Here is a 22,232-nt window from a genome sequence, read left to right as displayed (position 1 = left end):
CCCACTTTTGCACTGAAGGTATGAAGAGAAACCTCAGCGGGAACTGTTAGGCTAGGTTGGGCCTCCAGACTTTGGGATGGATTTGGAAAGTAGAGGGACATGCAAGCTTTAAGCCTTCTTCTATAGATCATTAAAAAGACATAGTACAACCCCTAAAATACACAATGAAGATTTATCAAGGTAAGTACGCCTTAGCACTGTCTCAACAACGCTTGGCTCATCAGCTTTACTACCAGTGAGGAGAGCATTCATCTGGCTCAGTCAGCCTTCAGTGCACTGATAATAATAAAACAAAGCTCCTCTGATTACAAGTGATTCACATTCAGACATCTGGCATTTATTTAGTAGAAACACAGACCACCCTGTACTGACATAATCAATGGTAAAGAGAGAAAGTCTGTAATGATATCCATGCTGGATCTCTAACAACGCAGCTTTTTCATTAGGGAAACAGGGGTCTGTCACCTAAACCAATGTTACACAGATGTACACTGTCATCTTTCACCTGTCAACGCTCATTTCATTTATTACTGATTACCTCCTTTATGTCTCTGCCCTGAAACCTGGAAGTACATGGTACTTATTATTTGTCAGTGGCTAAAAACCTGGGGAGCAGACTGTACACTGTACTTGTTTTATCACTGTGTGGTCTCCTATTTTTGATCAGAATCATTCATCCTATAGGAGGCAAACCACATGTGTCCACAAGAGGTCATTCCAAGTCCAGTAGTCAAAGGTCATGATAAAAGGCAAGCTCTTTCCTGTCTGAGCACACCACCGGGAAACGCATGTTTGGTTTGGGATGTCAGGTCATTAATGGGACAAGATGTGGCTACAGGGCAGCTCTCTGCACGTGTCTATGGATTTGAGAATTAAATATTTTTTATGTTCAAAAGACAATGTCTTTCTCTTGATAGAGAGCTGAGCTTACTTAAAAGGATGGATTCATCCTCTTGGGCTGATAACATAAGAAAGCAAACATAACAGGTTATTTTAACAAACAAAACAAAGTATGCTGGCACACTTTGTCATTGGGTTTGCTTTGTTTGCACTGTTTGGGCTATTTGCTGCAGAGATGAGCAGTTGAGTGTTTTTGCTGAATTACTCCCTGTGCCTACACCCCAGACCAGCTGAAGCTGACATAAAACCAGTTGCTCTCCCATGCCATTCTGCCTCAGACTAATGCAGAGCTACAGTAGCAGTTTTGACATGTACTGCTAGCCAGGTATGACATCCTTAAGAGACATTATGCCAGAATTTCCCCCTGTGCTTATGCAGGACAGTGGCAAAACTAGCTGATGACCCATCTATGGCTTTACATTAGCAGGAAATTCCATATGCACGAAAGAAAATCCTGTAAAGATTTTATAGCCAGCTTAAGTTAATTTTGTGCTTTGTACTGTAAAGTACCAGTAGTCTATGCATACAACCTTTCCGCTTAGGGATACAGCCATCTCCTTTTGTGTGGAAATGCAGGTAAAAAAATTCAGGCTGTATCTCTCTCCACTGTATAACCCTCAAAGAGTGGAAGACAGAACATGTTTTCAATAGTTTCAAAGAACATCTCTGGTGTAAGCAAACAAAATTTGGATCATGGTAGAAACAGTGGCCTTAACTACTGCACTGCCAAACTCTCTGATTGGTATTCCATGTCTCTATATTCGTAAAAAATAATTTCCTAAGTGAAACAGCACCTCTCTCGTACCTTTCATCTTTCTTCATACACAGCCCCATCCAAGCTGGAATGCAGCAGCTACTTGTCAGTACATAGCAAAAAATAGGTGTTCAAGGCAGCATCCTCCCTCTGCTTCCCCTTCCACTTTGGTTGTATTTTTGCTTTCAAGCTATTGAAACTGTTTTTCCAGAAGATCTTCAAGGTCCGCAACAGCACAGGTCAGACAGCGTGCAGCAAACAAGGCTGCTATATACTCATGACTATCTTCTTTGTGCCATGAGCTGCCTGTTTATGGCTCATCTAAACTGCACCCGGAATGAGGCAAGAACTGGCCAGCTCACATCCCATTTCAGCCCATTGCAACTGCGTACTGAATGCAGCACGGTTTGTGCAGAAAAGATGAAACAGAACGCAGTCATATCTGCAACCTGTATCATGATGTGTTCCCTAAAAAAATGCCCATTAAAAATATTAGAAGATACCTATAATTGCTCTGAAGATCACAAATGTAAATAAATAAATGAAGCTGAAGGCAAAGCTCTTTTGAAGCCCCCCAAAATTATTTTGAACTCTGTTTACTTAATTTTATAATGTTTGAAGAAATCACTACAGCTGACTTCTCATGCCTTGAGGATGATGGTCTTCATCATCAAAGAAGGGGGAACAAATGAAAGATGTACATAAGCTAGGATGCAGCTAACAGGAAAGCACTTAATAGGCTGATTAAAAGTCACCTGCAAAATGGTTCAAATGTGTAAAGACTGTTTCTGTGTTACAGTTCCAAGGCAGAAAAAGAAAAATATTTATTGAACTAGCATCTTCAACTTGAAACTATACCATGGTCTGAGATACACTATCAGAGACAGAAATTAAGATTACTAAACAGTGGAAGTACAGTGAAAAACACTTCCCTTTTCTCACTTCTGTTTCTTTGTGCATTTGACAGCACACCAAATAATCAGGTTCCCTGCCACCCTTTTATGTTTCCTTCACTGGGTAACAGTGGAGACAAAGAAAAACCTTGACTCATGAAGGTGGCCGAAGTGGTGAAAAACAAAAGTATCACCTGGTAGATACTAGCCCAATTTAATTGACTTCAAAATAAATATTCAAGCATGAAACTCACTATAGCTGTCCTGTTATGAAAGACATTACAAATTCTTACTCCACCTCCTTCTCACACTGTTTAGTACTCTTGCTTTTCGGAAGAAATAAAATGTCAATGCAGTGTATGGGTTCGCCATTAGAGGATATAGCTCTTGCTTTTGGCTTACATATGAGGGAGCAGAAGCATAAAGTACTCACTGTACAGATTTTCATTAATTTTCATAAATACTCTCCAAAAATAATAATAAAAAACAAAAAACCCCACATGCATGCAGTGTCACCTGCACTGTTTGAATCACCTGTCTGCTTGTATCAGCAAGAGAGAAACACAGGAAATCAAAATCCATGTAAGCAAAAATCAAATATAGTGTCCTAAGAGCATGACCAGCATTTACAGTCAGGAGATTAGATTCAGCTGCCTCTTACAAATAACCCTGTTTAAATGAAGCAAAAGCATTTCCTACATTTTTCCTTTTTTTAGAGTCTCTTTTAGCTGGGAATTACTCTTTGAGCTTTTTGAAAAGAGGTGTTGAGACCTGACAACCTTTCCTTTCAAGAGTCAAGCACAGCATCACTCAGCCGCATGACAAAGCATCACCTTTCTATGTTATAAAGGTTTTCTTTATTTGCACATGTACCAATATGTATTTTTGTTTCACTCTTTAGTCATAGACTTGTAACACTCCATCTCTGTAGATGAGTCACCGATGCCATTCATGGAACGGTCTTTTACTGTGAGTTACCTGCAGGGTAAATTATATCACGCTGAGGAAAGGTCAAAAGCGTGCCTGTCTTCATGAAGAGGGGGACACCTGAGGATTTTGCAGATGCTTTTCCTAAAATGTATTCCAAATACTTTAAAAATTAGCTGAGCAGTACGTTGCTAGCACAGACATAGAGAATAAATCCTGCATTTCAAAACCTCAGTTCCTTCTTAGAAAATGAAATTTAATTGATTGTTGTTTAGTCTATACCAGGTATATAACTAGTTCACAGAAAGAAACAATGAATATTGGCACAGACCTTCTCCAGAGGTCCACTTGTTTTAGCAATGCATCTGGACACCTATATAATAAAATATAATATCTTTTTTAAAGCATTTAATTGCTTTAAACCTCTGTAATGAAAATTTTGTATTACTAATTTGTCTAAGAATAAATTGTAGGCACCTGGCCACCTTTGAAATTCGCCTCTTTTCTTCCAGAAAAATATCTGCAAGTTACAAAACTGTGAGATCTCCACAGACAACCTCCGACAGAATAAGCACTAAATAAGACCAACAAGGAATCCAACTACTGCTGCATTACCACTACTGGCTGTGTCAAAAAAAGCATTCTGCAATTTCTGTACTCATAAAATGAGTTTACAAGGCAACCTTGACTGAGCTAGGAGGAAGAGGCTGAATATGCTGAGAATACAGTATCAGAGCACTGGATTTCAGTTTCCCATTGGTTACACCATAATTTCCGTACGTAGTTAGTTAGGTAATCATGCACCCTGCCCCCCACCAACTCAGCATTTCCACTTGGTTTACCTTTTCAGGAACCCACTCTAGATCATGTATTTTACCATGTTTCATTATCTAGCGTGAGCTCTGTCTGCACAATACTGATTATTTTCTGCCAAAAAGACAAACCGCTGATATGACTGTACTATTCTGCCTGTCTCACAATGTTTGAATTTACTAAGCTTGACAGATGGTTAGACTTTATTACTGGCAAAATATTTCAATAGTGTGATAGCCGCAACTGATCCAGTTTCCTTAGGCTGTTCATTTTAGAGCTTATCACAGGGGGGCTGAAGCTCAAGGACTGCAGACATGTCCAGATCAAGCTCAGCATGTCCTGAGATGGGAGGACAGAGCTACACTCTTATTCTGGTTTTGGTTTAGGTAATGTTTATTTCTAAAGTTCATTGCAAGCAAAATGCCCAGAATCTTCATCAAAGATTTACATCCTACGGGAGGTTCACAACCTTGCCCTAAGCCACTCGCCCAGATAACACTACTAGTGTACAAGTCAAATGTACAATCGAACCTCTGCTGCTAGGTACGTTTATGTGCATTAGAAAGTATGACATCTTGAGCCATCATGTATGTTTTACTTCCAAACTTGGTTTTGCTGTTTCATATTAAAAATCAACATCAACCCACGTACACTGCAGGGTAAGTTTTCTTCCCCTAACTGTGGATACTTGTTATGTCAATGAAGGAAACTTCCTCTCTGCAGGTTTTATTTGAAACAGTGGCTCATTCTAAAAAAAAAAACTTCCTAATGAGCAGGTTGGTGAGATTTGCTGCCAAATTATATATTTGACTCATTTTTTCGGCAATGCTGAATTGCTCATTTTTCTCTTGCTGCCCTCAGGAACAAACCAGATGCTCAGTGAGCTAACAGACCGCTAACAAGGGGAAAAGATCTAGTGCCCCAGAATCCATCAACTGTATGTGCTCGGGTGTTTGTAAATACAGTTTTGACCACATATCACAAAAAAATAAATCATTTGTGTATACACCTATCCTGAATAATTTGATGCAATTCAGTGTGCAGACCCTCTTTCTACAAAGTGAGTGTGCACAAGTTACTATTCCCCCAATTCTTCTCGCCAGTCTAAAGGAAATCCAGTTAAATTCTCTGTAGTACTTAGCATACTCTTTATGAAGTTTCACGTACAACTGGCAAAAACTGGATCTTCAAGGAAATGTTGATTTTCATCAGTAGAAATAGTGGAGAAACTGTAGTAATGACAAAGGCCAGGTTTTTACAGCTGTGCCATCTCACCGCAGTTCTGAGAGCTGTGCCTAAGCAACAGCTTGTACCAGTGGAGAACTACATGCTTCATTTTTTACCGCTGCAGACGGGACTTTAAAATAGTATCAGAAAAGAACAGAAAGCACTAATTTTCAACTTCTTGCATTCAACATTCTGGTGTGTGTGTGGGTTTTTTTTTTTTGTTGAAAGTACAAGTTTTGCTTTCTCTAATTCCGAACGGACAGAGCTGAAAGCAAATTAATAATGCAATAGGCAGCATACAGACTAAATGACATAATTTTAGACTCTTAACCAAATACCATGTTAGCTTACCTGGGGATTTTTAAATAAAGCGTATTTTTCACTTTTTTCCAAAAACAGAATCTTATTCTCAGTGTCTCGAGTCCAGTCTGATAACACTTCAACAACATTTTCATGGTCTTCAAAAAACCTTTCTGGAGAGACAGAAAAGGTAATGTAACACACTCAAAACTCTCTCTCCCCTTTCCTGAGGCTGAAGAAGTTCCTGTGTAAGAATGTAATCATTATCTGATGTTCGCTCAGAGCTGGACAGCCCAGCACTCTTTTCCACTGCACAGAAGGGAGCAAAACCACATGAAAATAGTGTCATGTGGAAGGGCAAATCAGCCACAGAAGACACCTTATGTAGCTCTGGCATGCTCCTGGATTCCTCCTCCATCTCTGTGCTGTTTCCTGAAGACTGCAAAGGATGGAAACAGTGACCCACTAGGAGTAGATGATTACACCCATGTCTCTCAATGGCTTTCTGCTTTTGTTTGCTTTTGTTTTTTAAGGTTTGCAGTATGACTGGGGGGTTATATATTCACTTTGGCTACTGAATTGGAAAAAAAAAAGTCTTTTTACTTACTGGAACGAAAGAAAAATTGCTTTTTGTCAGCAGTAAGAATTCTATGCACTGAAAAGAAAATGTTTTCTTTCAAGCAACTGTATTTAAAAACAGAAATAGCAAAACAGAGGAAATAGGAAGACAGACTGAGAACTGATGTGAAGATAGACTGTTTCACCCAGCATCTCTGTAGTTAAAAACCTCACCAGAGATGTGGGAGACCTAGTGTCAGTTCTCTCCCTTCCTGAGCTGATCTGCACCCTGTTCCTCCACCCAGGAAAGCCACAGGGTATACTGAGGTTAGGTAACTCTGATCTCTTCTTCTGCACTTCAGCTACTAAAGTAGCTGAACAGTCACGTAAACCTCCTTTGGAAGGAAAAGGAATTGAGCATAACTTGACAGGTAATTTTGGAAGGATGCAAACTACAAATTTAGTATTGGAGCAGGGAATTCACTCAGCTCCAATTTTCAGTATGATTTTGGCAGTTCCCTGGGAACAGCTGTACTCCTACTTCAGCGGTCTGTGGTGATCACAGCTTTCAATGGCCTAGATTGGCCTGGTATAAGAGGAGATAACAGAGCATACATTTTGTAGGCTTTCTTTAACACTTCTTGTTACTTCTGACAAGGGTTCAGTATGTCCCATCAAAACTAAATTTTGTGAATTAATTAAATTCATAAAATGAGATTAGCTTCAGGGCCAGTTCACACGTACACAGTAACTTTTAACAACGTAACACTTTCCATTTAGCAACTGACACTTCTGCAATGCACTGGAAATATAAAGCACTATATAAAACGCAAGTAACAGTTTGAAGGGTAAACAGTATCTTATAGTCCAGGTTAGCCATAAAATAATTCTCAAGTTGTAACACTGGTTATTTAACACCAATTTTTGCCACATATACTTTTGTTTGTTCATTTCCAGTACCAGGCTTTTCTTGCATAAAAGGTATGATCTTACCTCAGGAGGGGGTTTTTTATAATTATTGTTACCAAAAAAAAGTCAAATCTGGATGCCTATTACAAGGCATTACACTTTATTGCAAAATACATGCTGGTATGTACAGCCCAGTTTTATATCACCATCTCACTACTGAGATTATTTGTGATATTTAACATGCAATTAATCTAAAACTGTAGTTTATTTTGTTTGCAATGATCGTCTTTCAAAACAACAGTACATATAAGATACTCTGTCAAGGATCTTCTGATACAAAACTAGTTTGGACTTTCAGTTCAGCCTCAAGTATTTGCTGCCTAGATTTGCTTCTTAAAGTAAATGTAATTTTATTCTCTTGAATACTAACATGGAAAGCAGGCAGAAAGGGAAAGGGCAGGAAAGTCTGTCTTCTAAGCATGCTGACAGTAACAGAGCTATCTAGAACTGCCAAGAAGTATACTGACAAGAATAAAGAATAGTTCACATTGTTTTGATTTTGAACAAAATTAACCGCATGTTGCTGTGCACTGGAAGCAGAAGAAAGAATATGTACCATTCCATCCATACCAAAATTCCCTTCTGCAAACAAAAAGGTTCCATTCCCAGCTGATTTGGACTTGGTGATCGACCTCTGCATCAGGAGTTCATAGACTTTTCCTTTTTTCCTGAACCAACTACTGATTTATTTCCTTTCCTACTCTTCTTCTGTCCTGGCTTTTAAAATAGTTTTTATTCATTATGAGAGTAATTCCTTACTATACCAATACCCTAACCCTAACCCAAAGCACATAGTATTAGCTGGGACTAAAGTAACACAAGTAATTTTTACTTAAAAAAAACCAGTCTAAACATTAACCTCAATGTTTGTAGCATATGATCTCCCTGATGCCTTCAGTTTTAATTGTGTGATGGGGAATTCAAAATGTCTATCCAGTTTATAATGAAACACAAGTACATTCTTTCTAAGGATTCCGGAGATTCAGAAAACAATCTGTTTATACACTGTCATCCTAACACTCAGAAATGTTTGTCCAAGTCACACTAGACCAGTCCAACACAAGAAAACACTCCAAAATTATTCAAAGTGACATTTGTGACATTTCTAGGGCCTAATGACATTTCCAATCTTTTCTTAGTTAAGATAAGCAGGTACAAAAGAATGCAGCAATGTTGCTTCATGTATCATCTTAATGGAGTAGAAAGAACAGATTGGCAGTTAATGTCTCTGCCATTCTTACAAGCAGATGAATATCTGCTTTCTCATGAGCAGTCACACTTTTTCCAGCTATTTTTACACTTCTTTGTTTTAGTTTAGCAGGATGATTATTCCTGGGGCTCTTTTAAAGAGCAATATTGATATTTAACTTCCATTGTGCATTTTTACATCTCTGCTAGGAGTCTGTAAACTGAGAATGCTAAGGGTTGTTTGACAATTTCCCATTTCTCTAGGTCTTTTGCGACCCTGGAAGAAAGTTGTAGCAATTTTCCTTTTCCTTTTGATGTGAATACCTTTGCAGCCTGGACAATAAAAAGATTCTGAAATAACTCACAGTCAGAGAATACTCCATTCTCAATCAGGCCTTGAAGCCTTTTTGAAACAAAACTCATTAAGTTGCACCAAACAATACATAAGTTTTGCACAGCTGTTTCCTAGGGACCTGGAGGCCAGGTTAGTTACTTCCTAAATCATAAGGTACCACCAGCAGAGCTGCAGCCCCGTCAGAGAGCAATATCCTGTTCAAAACTACACTTAAGAAAACGACTATCACAAGTGAAAAGCATTAGAAATGACTGAAATGCTTCTCAGACAGTCTTGTTTAATTATGACATTTGTTTGGCCAGTACGTAACAGCCTGCTGACAGCACTTCAGCACTGCATCCTCTCTTCAAAGAGTTGAGTTGAGTACTGGTGTGTTTGGGTCTGTCACTGCCTTGACAACCATAGTGAAATTCACATGGCCCCTTCATTTTGTGTAAAATAGAATAATGTAAATGGTGGTGGACAAGGAGGCTTCTGCAGCTCAGAGCACAGACGAATGGAAGACTCACTTCTACAGCAAGAACGGCCCAAGTACATTCCTGCAGATCCCTCAGCTTAGAGACTGAAATGTTCCAACACCAGTGGGACACATGGGCAGGAGAAACGTTATTACCTTTTCAAGATTACCAATAGCATAGGATGCACTATATCTATTTGCTATATGCTCTGTCACTACGCCACTTACCAATTTGCAGCTCTGGGTACATTTCATACAGACACCAGTCGACGTTGCAGTCGCAATGGGTTTTCTCAAAGAGATTGTCTAAAACATCCCGTGTCACCTGACGCTCATCCACCATTAGTGACTTTGTGCTGTTATCGTACATGTGCACCTTGACAACAAGCTGAGTACAAAGTCACAGAAGAGTCAGTTAATTTCAGAAGCAAGTAAAAGGCTAGTCTGAATCTGCTAACACAGATAAGAAAGATTAAGGCTGAAGGTTATTACTGATTCAAAGGCACCCTGTCCCACAGTGAGCTGACGGAATAAAACAGCTTGGAAGCTTTCACATTATATTGCCACCAAAATAAAGACCTTTTCTCAAAAAAGGAGATTGAACCTTGTCCTGTGCATGACTTCAGGAAAGGTGAAATTGCTATGGAGAAAAAGCAGAAGTTAATCTCTTCTTTAAATCTACTAGATGTGCAATTAAGGAAAATGCTCGATAAGGAAAGCAAATACAAAAGGACAAAGTGTCCTTAATGCAAGCTAGAAATGCGGAAAGTTTAGTTTTAAATGAAAAAAAGAATGGAAGAATCTCGCCATGCCAACAGACTAACCTGAAAGCAGATTGTACTAAGATGGGCAGTAGTCCAACACCCATCAATAAGCAAACTGATGAGTTACTTATATTGACAAAATTAACGTAAGACACTCATTATTTCTTCATATTGTGAAGTTATTTGTTAAAAGAGAAACAGTGTGCGCTTTTTTTCAGAGAGGAACAAGGCAAGAAAATGCTGAAGTACATAAAATGTGATAAAGAACCGCAAATGCTTTATAAGGAAAGTACTTAAAATGCTCCATTAGTACTGAAAACAGAAGAAAAATTGTTTACAGGATCTGTACATGGAAACTGGCGAGTTGGGAGGACTTCTCCATACAGTCTTGTTTAAATAGCTCCTTACTTTTAAAAGTGTGCATAAGAAGCTTGGGCACTATAGAGACAATCTCTGTTAAAGATCAGGTAGAAGCAGAGAATGATGATCCCCAAGAGAAAATCTACACTATCTCTGAAAAGTAAAAGCAAATGTAACAAAAAACGTGAACTTGCTTTGATTCCAACCCTCGTAAGTACCCTCCTCTCTAAAATAAGCAACTGAGCCATAGTGCAGATTATAGAGAAAAAGAAATCTTGTACATGCATAATCTGCAACATGTCTGGGGAAAAAAGGCTATTTTTGTCTGGTTTTAGTTGACTGCTCAGAAACATGCATGCAGCTTCCACCTTCACAGAATCACAGAACGGTTGAGATTGGAAGGCACCTCTGGAGGTCAGCTGGTCAAACCCCCTGCTGCAGCCCATTGTCCAGGACCCTGTCCAGACGGCTTTTGAGTATCTCCAAGGAAGGAGACTCCACAACCTCCCTGGGAAAACTGTGCCAGTGCTCAGTCACCCTCACTGTGACAAACTGTTTCCTGATGTTCAGATAGAATCTCCTGTGTTTCAGTTTGTGCCCATTGCCTCTGGTCCTGTCACTGGGCACCACTGAAAAGAGCCTGGCTCCATCCTCTTTGCACCCTCCCTTCAGGTATTTCTGTAGATTGACAAGATCCTCCCAGAGCCTTCTCTTCTCTAGACTGTGCAGTCCCAGCTGCCTCAGCCTTTCCTCATAGGAAAGATGTTCCAGTTCCTTAATCATCTTCGTGGGCCTTCATTCAGTGGGATGAAACTCTCTGGAGCTTGGAGGAGGTGATCCTTGAATATTAACCAGCTTTCTTGGGCCCCTTTTCCCTCCAGGGCCTTATCCCATAGGACTCTTCCAAGCAGATTTTTGATGAAGCCAAAGTCTGCTCTCCTGAAGTCCAGGGCTGTGAGCTTGCTTTTCACCGTCCTCCCTGGCTTCTGCCCTTCACTTTCGGTAAAAGAGAGAAGACCAGTTTTCTTGACAATTATTTAGTCAATTTAGAATTCAAGAATGACATAGTAATTTCATTATAGTGACATAGCCACAAGAAGATTAAGCCTTACTTCTACCCTATGGTTCCAAATATTCGGGATGGGAAAAAAGTGAAGGAAAAAAAAGCCTTCAAAATAAATGTTTCCTCCCAAAGGATAATTGCTCACATTGCTAGGAAAAGAGGGTGACCAATGAGCAGTTATAAGTTTAGTTATAGAGCTTTCCAAAGACAACATTGGTGAAATCCTCCCAACACATTCTCTCAGAAGTAGCATTTGTACATGAACGTAAAGTGTTCTGCGGGAACCATCTCAAGTCTGGACACTCCCAAATTTATTGGAAGCTTCAATTCTTCTTGGAAGCCCTGCTGGCCCTCATCTCCAGCACTTCCCATCTCCTATTTGAGCAAGACTGAAAGGTCATGACTGTCTTTTCTTCACATCCATTTTTCAGAGTTACTGAACATCTGCAGCTTCTGTCGAGTTCAGCTGGAATGCTGGCTTACGATGAGTGGGCATAATTACATGACACACTGCAGCACTGTGCAGACACTGGTTGGAAGCTTTCTAATTTGTTGGTCTAAAATAATTTCTATTATCCTTGTACATTACTACAGTGCTGTGAAAAGATTTAGCAAGAAGACCCTCATTAATTTAATTGGGATTAGTTAAATCCACATCCACTGTAGAAAAAAAGTTTAATACTTCTGGAATCAGCACAGCGTAAGTAAGCAACATTTTTATATACGTTCCACTTTCTCTACAGCAACCTATCAGAACAGTGGGCTTTGCCCCAACACTGGAAAAAAAAGAGGCAGAGCCTTCCAAGTCCACTTGAAAATAAGTCCCTCAGAGATGGCATTCTCCCAGAGACTTCTCTTCAGGCAGATGACAAGACAGCTCCACAGAATATCTTTAGATGTCTCAAGTTACAGACAACATATGAAAAAGCCTAGCAATTTTAGTAAGAACTTTATTATTGAGAAGAATGATAATAGATACTTAGCTGGTAGCTCTTATGGTAGCATTTCACTATTTTAAGGCTTACCTTTTTAACTTTGGCTTCCTTCAGTTTCTCCAACGCAAGTTTAATCTTGTCAGCTTTAGCCTGTGCCTCTCGTTCTTCCTGAAAAGACACAAGATATTTGGTATACTTCTTGTTAAGTAAGGCCAGCAATTTATGTTTACTTGACAAGAGTTGTTTCTTGTTATTTATATCCAGAACATAAGGCTTGTCATGGGAAACTTCATAGTTACAGGGAATCCCCAGCCTTCCTTGAGCTACTATCCTCCAGCCAAAGCTTTGATTTACAAGTCCAGCACTTCCTTTTGTTGCCCAGTCATACAGCTCTTACATGATCTGTTCCTCAATGGAAAACTGGACTCTTCTATGTTTCCATATGGGTTACAGCTGATACAAAAGAGAAAATGAAGGAAGATCTAGCCTGAATGAAACAGCACTGTGGATGTAGCCGCTTGGAAGAAAACTTGCCTCTCAATAGTGTTAAGAGAACTAGAGTTTTTAGGATATTAGTGAAAACTTGGCTTGCAATTATACCACTTACAACTTTACACTTTCTATTAAGTACATTAATTTACTTGAATTCTTTCACTTGCCACATATGAGCTCTTACTGCACAAATACTTACTGAGAGGAACACTTCCTTAAGTTAGATGATATCATGGCTTTTTTTCTAGTAATGGACCTATTCATACGAACACAGACACAGTTAGATAGAGCACTCACGTTCATTCCAGCTTTTGCTGAATGCCACAGTAAGATTCCTAAAAATCTCAGTATCACCTGGCTCTTCTTTCACAAAGCAGCTGTATCAACATCATGCCTCTCTCTTAATATCAGTGAGGTTTGTGATCCGAGAAGACTCTGGATCCCCAGCTGCTGAGAGTTTTAGGTACACGTACCAGATGCCAGTGCCTACTATTGCCTCTGTGACTGGTGTATAGATTGTGACGGTTTCTTTTTTGCCATATATCTCCCAGTAGTCTCCCCTAGTCACATACAGAGTTGGAAAAGTACATTTCGGACACCAAGTAACTGTGTTTCCTGGGGCTGCCTTGGACTGTTAGTACTACTGGAGGGTTTGGTTTCTTTCCAACTTTAAATCCCTACTCCTCCTATTGAAAACTGTCTTGTCTTTGCTTTCTTGCCCCTTTGCTAATTTTCCTGTCCCTGTTGCTCTCTCTCACTTTCGCAGTTTCCTTTGTTTTAAAGGGGTAGGATTTTGTGCCACTCACAGGCACACCCAACTTCCAGTCAATGACTGTGGGAGAAAGTTCTTGCCCTGCTTCCACACAAGATTTTTCTCTGTGTTACCTTCAGCCTCCATTTTCTACCCTAAAGTCGTAATTTTAGTAGTCTTCCGACTAAGAGAAACCCAGGATGGCTGTAACTCACGGGAGATGCACTTGCAAGAAACTAGGCCTAACTAAGCATTGCCACCACTTCCTTCTTACAGAGATATCATAGAATCATAGCAAAAAAAGAGCTAAGAAGGTTATCTTATTCATCCCAAGCTTTGAGGCAGGTTCAGCCATAACTAAAGTACTCCTGACTGACATCCCTCTCACTGAGCTAAACATCTTTTGTTTTATCACTGCTTCCCCTGGATACTAGCATCCTTCAGGATGTCAAAAATACAAGGTGAGGTGTGCAACCTGAAAGAGATGGCTTCAAGCATGTTTGCTGCTGTCAAATTCTCCACTATAAATACCAGGCAATCAATTAAAAAATGATGGGTTTTTTTTCTCCACAGCTATGGAAATTTGCATTGCTACAGCTCAGAGATCTTAACTTTGAGAATCCAAAAGTAGCTTCTGTAGTTGAAGAGCAGCTGTTGGACAAAAGTGGCTTTCACAGCAAGGCTGACTGTTCTACAGAGGGAAGAGCACACAGCCTCTCACACTATGGCCCTCCCCTCACCATCTCAAAACACCTCTCTGCAGGAAGCACGAAAAGCATCTTAGCCGAAGTGGTTGAGTGTGGTGCGGGCAGGCTTTCTGCTGAAAATTTTAGGCAGGTATAACTCAGGCTTCACCTGCATGTGACCTGTGTTGAACAGAGTTCACACATTGTACAAATCTGTGCAACAGAGTTCTGACCTGAGAGCCTTCATGTTTTCAGAACCTTTGTCCATCTTAATATAGAAAAAGGAAATGATGCAAAGTAAATAAGCTATCAGATGTAAAATTTTAGCACTGTTAAAGAAATGCTTTGACAGGCTAGAAGATTTGTTTTCCCACTACAGTATTATCACTACATTTTCTGGATCTTCAAACAGAAGCACATAAAAGTCATCCAGATAATGTCATAGAAAATATAGAAGCCTTATTTAGCTTAAGGACAGTTTTAAAAAGAAACGTCAGAATCGATGGAAACTTATGAGACAGCTCTATGCTTCCCTAAAAGAAAGGCTGTACTTCTTAATTTTGGCACGCTTAAAGGTTAGAGAATAGAGCCTTAGTATCACAGGTGCGTTGGGAATAATTAATACTATTCTTATTTGACTACAGACAACCAGAAGTGTTAAACAAAACATCAGCCTTGACTGGCTCAAGAATCACCTATCAAGAATCCTGGCTAACAGGAACATGGATTTTGATGAAACAAAATACATTCCATTTACAGCTGCATTTCATTCTACTGAGCAGAAATGTCATGTCAAAGCAAATACTAACCAAGACACTAAATACTAATTTGAAATCAGTTCTTTCCATATTAATTTTAAATGGTTATTACCTCCATCATTCACACTGCAACTTCTGTAATAGCCCTACAGGCAATTTTGTGGACAGTAAGCCACACAATGGGTATGCCGTCAGTATTTGAATACAACCTGTATCAGAAAATGAGGCAGTGGCTGCGGGAGAAAGCAGAACCAGTGTCTTAATGAGGAAATCAACTACTGCAGACAGATTCCTTAGAAATGCCTCTACCTCCTGTTCCCACCCTTCTTTGCCCTCTCCCTGTTCTGGAAAGAGACCAGAAAATACTGCCAGAGATTTAACTCAGCACACAATCTCAGAGGAACACTTTAATTGAGGGAGACAGAAGTGACTTCCAGCTACATTTTTGTACATAGAATTTCAGTTGTGTTTAGCCAGCCAAAAAAGATTTCTTTTCATTCTGAAATCTTGTTTGACCCTCAGGTAATGTAGGATGCCAGCTAATAGAGAATTAGCTGAGTACAAGACTCAAGGGAAAGAACTGTGCAGCACTGTTGATTTCAGTGAGCTTTAGATCACAACGTTATAAAAGTGGTGGTTGGAAGAGAGGTCTGGAGGGCTGTAGTCTGGCTCCCTGCCCAAAGTAGGACTGTCACCAACACTAGATCAGGTCAGCCATGATTTTGCCTGGCAAAGTTTGGAAAACCTCCAAAGAAAGAGAATCTGTGATCTCTCTGGGTCACCAGTTCCAGTGCTATACCACCGCCTGCAATGGAAAAGGTTTTCTAATGTCCTGTCAGAAACTACAAAGCTACAACATGTAACTGTTGCCCCTTGTTATATGACCTAACACTACAATTGAAGAATTTGGCTCCACCAGCTTTGTGCTACCCTTCAGGTATTTTTAGGTTGTCATTAGATCATTCCCCAGCCTCCTCTGTCAGACTAAACAAGCCCACCTCCCTCAGCCTGTCCTCGCTGGCTCCTGATCACTCCATGCCCCTGGCCATCCCAGTAGCTCCCTGCTGGACACTTTCCAGTATCTCCACATCCAGAACATGGCGCAGTATTCCAGGTGTGGCCTCAACAGTGCCAAGGGAAAGGAATAATGGCTTCCTCAGTCTGCTGGCCATGCTCCTCCCAACACAGACCAGTCTCCCATACTGAGATGACCTTGCACTCATTTTCTTAGTCAATGGTTCTTATTCAATGGTTCTTATTCAATGTGGCATCCACCAGGATGCCATCCCCTTTTCAGCAGGGCTGCTGCTCAGCCTGTTGCCTCCCAAACTGTACAAATGCGTGGGGTTATTCCACCCTAGGTGCAGGACCTTGTACGTTGCTGCGTTTCTGAGGGTTTTGCTGGCCCAGTCCTCACATTTCTCAAGGTCCCGCTGCACTTGTCAGTCAGTGCCCTTAATTAAAAGCATCTTCAGATGATTACTTATGTCATCACTCAGGTCACAGATGAAAGCGTTAAAGAATACAAGCCCCAGTGCTGATCCCACTTGTTACCACCAACAAACCATTGATTACCACCCCTTGAGTCTGGCCGTTTGGCCAATCTCAGCCAGTTCCAGCTACCCTTCCAGACCATGCTTCCTCAGCTTCCAAACCAGACTATTTAGAAGCTTGGTACTTCCTTAAAGGTCATAAGTCTAAATCAAGATGGGGACATGTTTGTAGGACAATGGATAGAACTTATTTTGATAGCATCTCTGCTATATCAATTACACTAGTTAAATAAAAGACTTCAGCTTCTGAAGCTGTCTAACTGCTGTTTTTGCAAATGTTGATACTCCTTTAAGACAGGAAGTTAACTATTATCTTTGAGATACAGAAAAATGGCGAAGTTCCTCCCACATGTTTACAACTTTCACTCTTCAAACAGCACTGAAAGGTCCTATGCACCAAATGAAGCTTTATCCAGTGAATCACTTTTTGTATAATCAGAAAGGTCCTCTTCGTACCAAATTTTCTGTTCTTTTTGCTAAATATGTTTGCTGTATGATGCTAAACACAGAGGCAGCAGTGATGTTGAGGTGATTCATATTCAGTTTGTGTGGACTTTTAAACTGCAATGAATTGCCCATGATTTTAAGCAAAACTGACCGGTACAATTCTACATGGGCTGACAGAGCACTTTTCACGTTCTTTAAAATCTTTCCGTTCCCTAAATGTAAACATCTTCTCTCCGTCATAGTTACTATGCATATGAATACTGAAGCAGATACTTTTAGATCTTGCATGATTTCAGATACATGTTTTTTGGGCTGCATCACTCTTCTAATGCACGTACTCTCCCCATAGGGCTGTGAAAGGGCAGAATTCTTACATTATCTCCCTCTCCACAACCTCATGTCAAAGAAATGAACTTCTAATGCTTCTACTACAAATACCATGTTTGATTTCAGTTGTTAAAACAGCTCTGCAAGAAACACAAACATGGAGGAGGTTGTGATAAGTCTAAAATTTTAGTGTACAGGTAAGCCAATTTATAAATAGTACCTACTATTTATACCTTTGGCACTTCCTAAGCAAAGAGCATTTGTCCCATATTGCAGATGGTCTTCATTACTTCCCTTCAAAGACAAAACCAAGAAGAGCAGAGTGATTCTGTGTTGGGATTAGGAGAGGTACTTCTTGTGCTCAGCCTTGCACCCAGTTTCCTAGCAAATGCCTAGTTTTACACAACTGAACAGCTTTTCCTATTGCAAGAAATCAGTTAGGCCAGGAATGGATCTGGGAAACATCCACAGAACTGTTTCATCAGTACCAATAGCACAGACTGCAATGAACAAACACAGTGACATCTTCACAAAATGGTGGGATCTTTGGCCACGCTTTGCATTGATGCCAAAGCCAAGTTCTCTATGAGAAAGTATTAACTGATCAGTGCTTATTAAAAAAATTCAGTGACAAGTTTTCCGTTACAGTAAAGCATTTGCAATGATTTATGCCTGCCTTGGGCTATCAAAATGATGATTAGAAAGGTGAAGGAATGGGCAATAGATCAAGGAACAGGCAGAAATTGCTGAGCCCACAGAATAACAGAAAACTCTCACTCCACAGTTCATGCATATTTCATCATTGCAGAACCTTCCCAAGATGTTTCTACCTGGGATATGCACTGTTGTTCCAATGCCAAATACCACTTGCAAAATTACAAGAACTATTGAACGCTTAGAACAAGGTTCCACCCAGGCTTACCTGGGTGAGTGGCTCAGAAGGAGGTGGTGGTGGTGGTGGTGGAAGGTCTAAATCAGGGTCCGGAGGTGGAGGGGGCAAGTCATCCCCAAACCGTCCGGTAATGGTAACACAGGGACTTGATTTAGAATAAATGTCACTATCCAAGCCTGTTGAAGGCTGAGTGACTGTACTTTGCTGGTTGCCAGAAGTTGTTTTCTGGGCTTGTAAAGTTCTCTGTTCAACACCATTTATGTCTGCTACAAGATCAGCCATTAAAGCATCCAGGTCTTTGTCCTCTAGGGCACTTAGGGATTCTGTAAAGAAAACCACAAAATGTGTCAGAGTGAGTGCAATGCAAAACACTATGTTTCCAGTTCAGTGGAGATTAAATTGCAGAAGGCATGGGTACTGTAAGATGTAAGGGCTATAGGAAAGGAAACAACATTTTAAATGGGTTCAAGAAAACAAACGTGTTTTAGGAATAGCCATTAATCTAGTCATACTGAAGTTCAGAGTACAAGGAACTCTATGAATACAAATTAAACAGGACAGGAAGCTCCACTTTCAGTGATACAGTCTCAGGCCCTTATGATATTACGAAACCTGGCCCTGAACCAGCAAGGTTTCTGGGCACATGCTTAGTGATATGGATGCAAGAAATTCATTAGCTCCCATTAGGCTATTTACTTATCTTAAGTTAAGTACATACATAAATGCTTAGAAAGTTTTGGTATAGCACACAACAAACTGTGTAACTGAGGCCTAGATCAAGAATATCTTCATATATTAATACAACGCTACAACTCTAAAATTAACATGAAGCAGAATCAGAGAGTTCTAAGACACAAGAAAATGTATGGTATCATTTGTAGCACATCAGTAATTGTGTGATCAACATCTGTGACATACCTCATGTAATATGCAGGGTTCTGAGGATCCTTTAAGCAAAAAACAAGACAGTCTCTTTTCAAAAGCATTTTATCAACCAGATAGAAATATTATAGCTTTTGCTTTCTGTCTTCAACTCTGTCAGAGTATAACATAAAATCCTATACTGGAACTTCATATGCAATTTCTTCTTTGGTTGTCTGAACTAGCCATGGTATAAGATATCCTATGGAATAACATCCTGTAGGATGATTTAGCTTTCTAGAAGAGAAGGGTTCTTTAAGAACCAAAAGATTCAGTGGTTTAAATCTCTTTGAAGAGTCTAGTTAAAAAAAAAAAAAAAATCACAAATTAGGAAAGCTTTAAGTGGGATTTTGGAAAGGGATGGAGAGCGCTGAACTGGATACTCAAAAATGCTAATATAGTCCAACAAAGAATAGATCATTCATCAGACTCATCATGTTCGTAAGTGTGAACATGTCACTAGACTGTCTCAGTTTACTCTGCTTTACCTGTTATGCTAATAGAGTATTTTCATAAGCTTTTCTTTTCAGTGGGAAAGTTGCCTTATGATCCTCTCTATTTACATACCTCTATCCACTTTGCTGGTAAAGGCATTAGGCAGCTTAATAGTGAACTGATTCTGGGACAAAAACACAGGTTAAAACCAACTCAGGCAAATGTAAACAACCAGCCCCCAGTAAAAAGAAAAAAAAAAACCAACAAAACCAAAGGGAGGATTCTTTTTTTTTGAACTCGGATAAATTCCCTCATTTGGTTCATCATACAGCCTCATCAAGCAGCTGTATATGCAAAAGTGACAGTGCAAACCAGAATGAGAATAAGCAACGTAAAGTGGAAGCAGTTGAAGCCGATACTTCCACTGGACAAAATGCTTATGGAGCTCTGACTTCACACTGAGGAACTTCATCTTCTATTAAGTTAAATCTTTACATAAAAAAGGATGCATTTTAGAAAGGAATTTGGGGGACTTCTCATTTTTGTTTTTGTCTACACTTAGATATTTTAAAAAGTCTGATTCCTATATAAGACTGAGCAATGTCACTTTAAAAAAAATTTGGCCCTTTTGAAGCTTCCTAAATGGAGACACACAAATATACCTCCCCTTCCAGCAAAAGTGTTTTTTTTGGTTTTGGTGGGTTTTTTTTGATCAAGGGTGTTCGAAGTTTTTCTTCTCATTTGTTGCTGTGAGGTATTTTAAATAAGCATAAAAAGCATGAAAGAGCCCATTCAGCTACTTACCGTTTAAATCTTTAAAACCAACTGTAAAGCTAAATTCATTGCTGGCCACTTTGGGGGATGGAGGTTGTACAGTCTCCACTCCTAAACTCTGTTAAGGCAGAAGAAAAAAACAGGTACCTGATGACATAATTACTATTACAGACATTAACATTTGTAAATCAATTACCTGAATTTGTCTAATGAAATTGATTCTTTTTCAAGGAAGAGAATGACACACACTAGTTTCTGGGATTATGCCTAGACTGGTAAATTAAACAGGGCCAGGACAAGGGTTCAAGCACTGTCTCACAATCATGCCAAGTGTTTAATGGTTTGCATGCTTCTCAATACAATGTTGACCCATGCCAACTGCAACTCTTGTCAGGCAACACCTGGGGTTGGTGTGGGGAACAGCAGAGGCTAGGGCTGTTTCTAATAGAGACAGTGGATAAAGCCAGACAGATTTTTAGGTTTTGGTGGTTTTTTTGAAGGGGGGCAGGGGGGGTGTTGAAAGACTTTAGCTGTGTACACAATTGAGCTATGCAGGGCGGTTTGCTCCAGAGTGCTTTATTTACTAATATAAATGTAACCTAGCTGCTGCTTTCTCATGCTATTTGCAAAAAAACCCCAAACACAACAAACAACAAAACATGCTGCTGTTTGCAATGTAAACTGCAAATCTGCATAGTTAAATACAGAATTCCTAGTTTGTGCCTTGTCATTTAGGAAGCAGGCAGGAAACTAGTGCTTCACAAGTTAGGAAAAGTGCATGCAGTGGAGATAGAAAAAGATAAATTCTCCCTTCCGCAGTGAGGAAGGTGATAGCTCTAATAAGCAAACACTGTAGACAAGACTGGAAGGAATTTCAAGGGTCTGTCTAGACCATGCACCTGTCCTAAGGCAGGTCAGTTATACCTGGGTCATACCTGAAAAATGTATACCTAACCTGATTTTAAAAGCTTCCTATTAGATAAATTCCATCATCACCTCTGGCAATCTGTTCCACTGCTTCACTATTGAGATCACTATTCTTGTCATCAACCTTTCTTGTGATGCTCATCCTAAACTTCCTTTCCTGCAGCTGAAGACCATTCCCTATTGTCCTATTTGCCGTGGACATGAGGAACCCAAGTACTTCTTCCTGCTCTGATGCTGCGTTTTATGTATTTTAAGATTGTTATCAGTCTCCTCTTCTCTAGACTAAACAACCTCGTGCAATCTTTTCTTATAGGTCATGTTTCTTTTCCTTCTCATCATTCCCATTGCCTTCCTCTGGATTTTCTCCAGTCGACCATCCTTCTCCTCAAAGTGCAGTGCTCACACTGGACACAGTTTCCCTGTTGAGGTTTTACCAATGCTGTGCAGAATGGAAGGATTACTTCATATATCCTACAAGCTATACCCTTGTTCATACATCCCTGTGAGATATTTGTCTAGTGGTGCTCATACTCAATTTGTACCAGAGGCATTTGTATTTCTTAGAGCTGCCTGAAACTGACAGTCATTTTCTATGAAAATTAATGCAAATGTTTTTCTTGGCAGCTCTTTTCACCTATTTTCCACCCAGGACATGTTGGTTTCTTTTGAAGTTATACAGAGCTGGAAACCAAAGCAGTGATAACTTTAAACACCGTTTCTGTGTTAATAGTCACTCTCATGAAAATAGACATGGTATAAATAGGGGAAGAGGGAGAAATGAAGCACATGAGATAGTTTTACAGTGC

General features: G+C 39.8%; 1 protein-coding gene across 1 annotated transcript in view; it reads right to left on the bottom strand.

Annotated features, from left to right (window-relative positions):
* APBB1IP (amyloid beta (A4) precursor protein-binding, family B, member 1 interacting protein) overlaps positions 1 to 22,232 on the bottom strand; it is a 52,409-nt gene that overhangs the window by 28,405 nt on the left and 1,772 nt on the right. The window contains exons 2-6 of the mRNA XM_009573293.1: positions 20,530 to 20,617; positions 18,400 to 18,692; positions 12,554 to 12,631; positions 9,570 to 9,729; positions 5,866 to 5,987 (exon numbers count right to left, since the gene is read on the bottom strand). Coding sequence (XP_009571588.1) covers positions 5,866 to 5,987; positions 9,570 to 9,729; positions 12,554 to 12,631; positions 18,400 to 18,692; positions 20,530 to 20,617 — 741 coding nt within the window. The remainder of the gene's footprint in view (positions 1 to 5,865; positions 5,988 to 9,569; positions 9,730 to 12,553; positions 12,632 to 18,399; positions 18,693 to 20,529; positions 20,618 to 22,232) is intronic.

This window comes from Fulmarus glacialis, unplaced genomic scaffold (genome assembly GCF_000690835.1).
Source record: "Fulmarus glacialis isolate BGI_N327 unplaced genomic scaffold, ASM69083v1 scaffold3012, whole genome shotgun sequence".
Taxonomy (NCBI): domain Eukaryota; kingdom Metazoa; phylum Chordata; class Aves; order Procellariiformes; family Procellariidae; genus Fulmarus; species Fulmarus glacialis.
This window is presented reverse-complemented; position numbering and strand designations above follow the sequence as displayed.